Genomic DNA, 2,916 nt, shown 5'->3' on the forward strand with positions numbered 1-2,916 from the left:
ACAGCACGAAGGGCGCGTTGTCATTGTCGTCCATGACCACCACGCGCACCAGCGCCTCGCTGCTCAGCGCGGGGGAGCCCGCGTCCGTGGCGCCCACGCGGAACTCGAAGGCTCGCAGGGCCTCGTAGTCCAGCGACCTCACCGCGAACAGATGGCCATTGTCCGCGTTGATGGACACCAGGGAGGCCAGGGCCAGGTGCGGGTCGTGGGGCGGCAGCAGCGAGTAGGTGACCTGGCCATTGGCTCCTGAGTCTCTGTCTGTGGCGCTGATGGTGCCCATGTGCAGGGCGGGGCTGTTGTTCTCGCGGATGAACAGGGTATAGGAGGCTTGGGAGAAGGTGGGCGCGTTGTCATTCACGTCGGAGACCAGCACGGTTATCTTGTGCTCGGTTTTCAGCCTGGGGGTGCCCAAGTCACTGACGGTGATGGTGATGTTGTAGTCTGTACTGATCTCTCTGTCCAGTGGACGCTCTGTTACTAGGGTGTAGAAGTTCTTGAAGGTAGGCTTCAAGAGAAAGGGATGATTGTCCTGAATTGAGCAAACCATACTCCCATTGTCCCCAGTGTCTTTGTCTCTTACTCGGAAAACCGCGACCACGGTCTCAGGAGGGGAGTTTTCGGGTATGGGACTAGTTAGAGATGTCATGATTATTTCCGGTGGGTTGTCGTTCACATCAACAACCCGAACTAGAATGGCTGATTTTCCAGAAAGGCCTCCACCGTCAATGGCTTGAATATTTATTGTGTAAGATTGCACTAACTCGAAATCCAGAAGTGCTTTTAAGTGAACTTCACCTGAAATTGGATGAATGTCAAATGTTTTTCGTACATCTCTAGAGGCTTGGGAAAATGAGTAAGTGAGTTCTCCGTTTGTTCCTACATCTAAATCTATAGCCGATACAGCGATGACCAAGGAATCCAGAGGACTGTTTTCTGGCACCTGGACCTCATAGACCGGCTTCTCGAACTGGGGGATGTTGTCATTGACGTCCAGGATCACAATACGAATCAGTGTGGACCCAGACCTGGGCGGAGCTCCACCGTCCAACGCGGTGAGGGTGAACCTCAGCTCAGGCTCCTGTTCTCTGTCCAGAGCCTGGTCCAACACGAGTTCTGGGAGTTTTCTGCCCTCACCACTGTTTTGTAATCTAAGGCGGAAATAAGGATTGGAACCGATTGTGTAGTTTTGGATGCCATTCTTTCCTACATCCGAGTCCTGAGCATTATCGATTTGAAATGAAGTTCCTGGGATGGTATTTTCTGGAATTTTCAGGAGTATATGCTTATCTATGAATGTAGGAGTGTGATCATTTATGTCTTTGACCCAAAGCTCAGCCCGAAAAAATTCCAAAGGATTCTCAAATAACACTTGGAAATGCAATACACACGGCTCAGCGAGATCGCAAAGTGCCTCTCGGTCCAGGCGCTCGTTTATGAACAAGTTGCCCGTCTGTGGATCCAACCGCAAATGGGGCATATAGTCATCAAAGATCACTCTGGGCCCCCGAGCAGCCAAGTCGTCCACATTCCATCCCATATCTTCCACCACATTGCCCATAAAGGAGCCAATCTCCATTTCTTCCGCCACTGAATAGCGCCGGGTCTCAGCATCCACTAAGGACCCTCCCAGGAAAACAAAGAAAAGCAGCACTTGCCTTTTCTGCCGTGCGCTCCCCTCCTGGGTCCTCATGGCTCCGGTGGCAAACGTCTTTCTGCAGAAATGCTTCAACTCTATCTCACACAGCTCAGAAATTTGCTTCTTTCACCTTTCAGCCTGGATCCTAGAAGCTCTATAAGCTCTTATTCCGGACAGGGGGAGCTGTAATTGACTCGGTACCTTTCTCTTGAAAGCCTGTTTTGTTGGGGTTTTTCCTTCTTTGTTTCCGGCAGGTTAGGTGGCATTGGTCAATGGAACGAAGTATTTGCAGCGCTGCAAAAATCTTACCATCTTATCCTGCAGCGCCACCACCTGTCTGTTAGGATTGTTTCATCATAGATAAAGCCAAGTAGTGCGAACAAAAATATTTATCTTGCCTCTGGTGATGAATTGAATTTCTATTTTCTCCCACATTTCTGTATTTTCCCCAGTTCCATCCTTTGTGATATGTAATGGTATTATTCCCCAGCCATTAATACAATAAGCCACAATCTGTGAGAGCTATGGTAAATATAAAAAGTATATTTAAACACCAGATTTCCAGAAGTTGAAAGATTCAGGTACTAGCCCCCAGAACCAGCAGACAAAACATAATTCTAGAGTCAACACTTTGGATTTGCACTTCTAACCTCTGGAACTATAGGGAAATAAATTTCTAGTATTTACAGAATAAAAGTCTATGCCTTAACTAAATTATCTAAGATAATTTATGAGAATTAAAAATAGTTAAGAGCAGCACTTGGCAAATAATTGCATTAGTAATCAAGAGGTCCTCAGGAAAACTAGGAATGGGAGACTAAGGTCCTAGTCTTCTCTTAACACACTGCTGGCTGATCTATCCAACTCACCATTCAGTCAGCAGACCAGCACATAATCCAACACATCAAGGCTCGTTTGTCTCCTCTGGCTATTCACGCAAACACTTAGAAAATACTAGAGTGATACACTTGAAGATATTTGTACCTTCAAAGGTATTTGTAGATTATTCTTTATAGAAAACAGGATAATAATATATGTCAGAGAGAATTATAAAACACACATAAATGTGTGAAAGTAAACATGTAAATGTCTGAAAACAGATCACACATTTAAAATAAAGCATAAGGAATGTGACAAATGGAAGTTTGTTATTAGAAGAGTGTAGATGATATCCCTTTCCAAGGAATAGCCTCGCCTAGCAACATGCCCAAAACATGTGAGATGAAGTTTTACCATCCTTGCCTCCTTGGAGCACTCTGGTTGCACTTTTCCCAGGACAT

At 46.2% G+C, this 2,916-nt stretch overlaps 1 protein-coding gene across 1 annotated transcript in view; it reads right to left on the bottom strand.

Moving 5' to 3' along the window:
• LOC102861211 (protocadherin beta-18-like) overlaps nucleotides 1-1,690 on the bottom strand; it is a 2,429-nt gene extending 739 nt beyond the window's left edge. Inside the window, exon 1 of the mRNA XM_006891213.1 lies at nucleotides 3-1,690. Coding sequence (XP_006891275.1) covers nucleotides 3-1,690 — 1,688 coding nt within the window. The remainder of the gene's footprint in view (nucleotides 1-2) is intronic.
• Between the last annotated feature and the right edge of the window lie 1,226 nt (nucleotides 1,691-2,916).

This window comes from Elephantulus edwardii, unplaced genomic scaffold, assembly GCF_000299155.1.
Source record: "Elephantulus edwardii isolate Elephantulus edwardi_28Jun2011 unplaced genomic scaffold, EleEdw1.0 scaffold00095, whole genome shotgun sequence".
Classification (NCBI taxonomy): domain Eukaryota; kingdom Metazoa; phylum Chordata; class Mammalia; order Macroscelidea; family Macroscelididae; genus Elephantulus; species Elephantulus edwardii.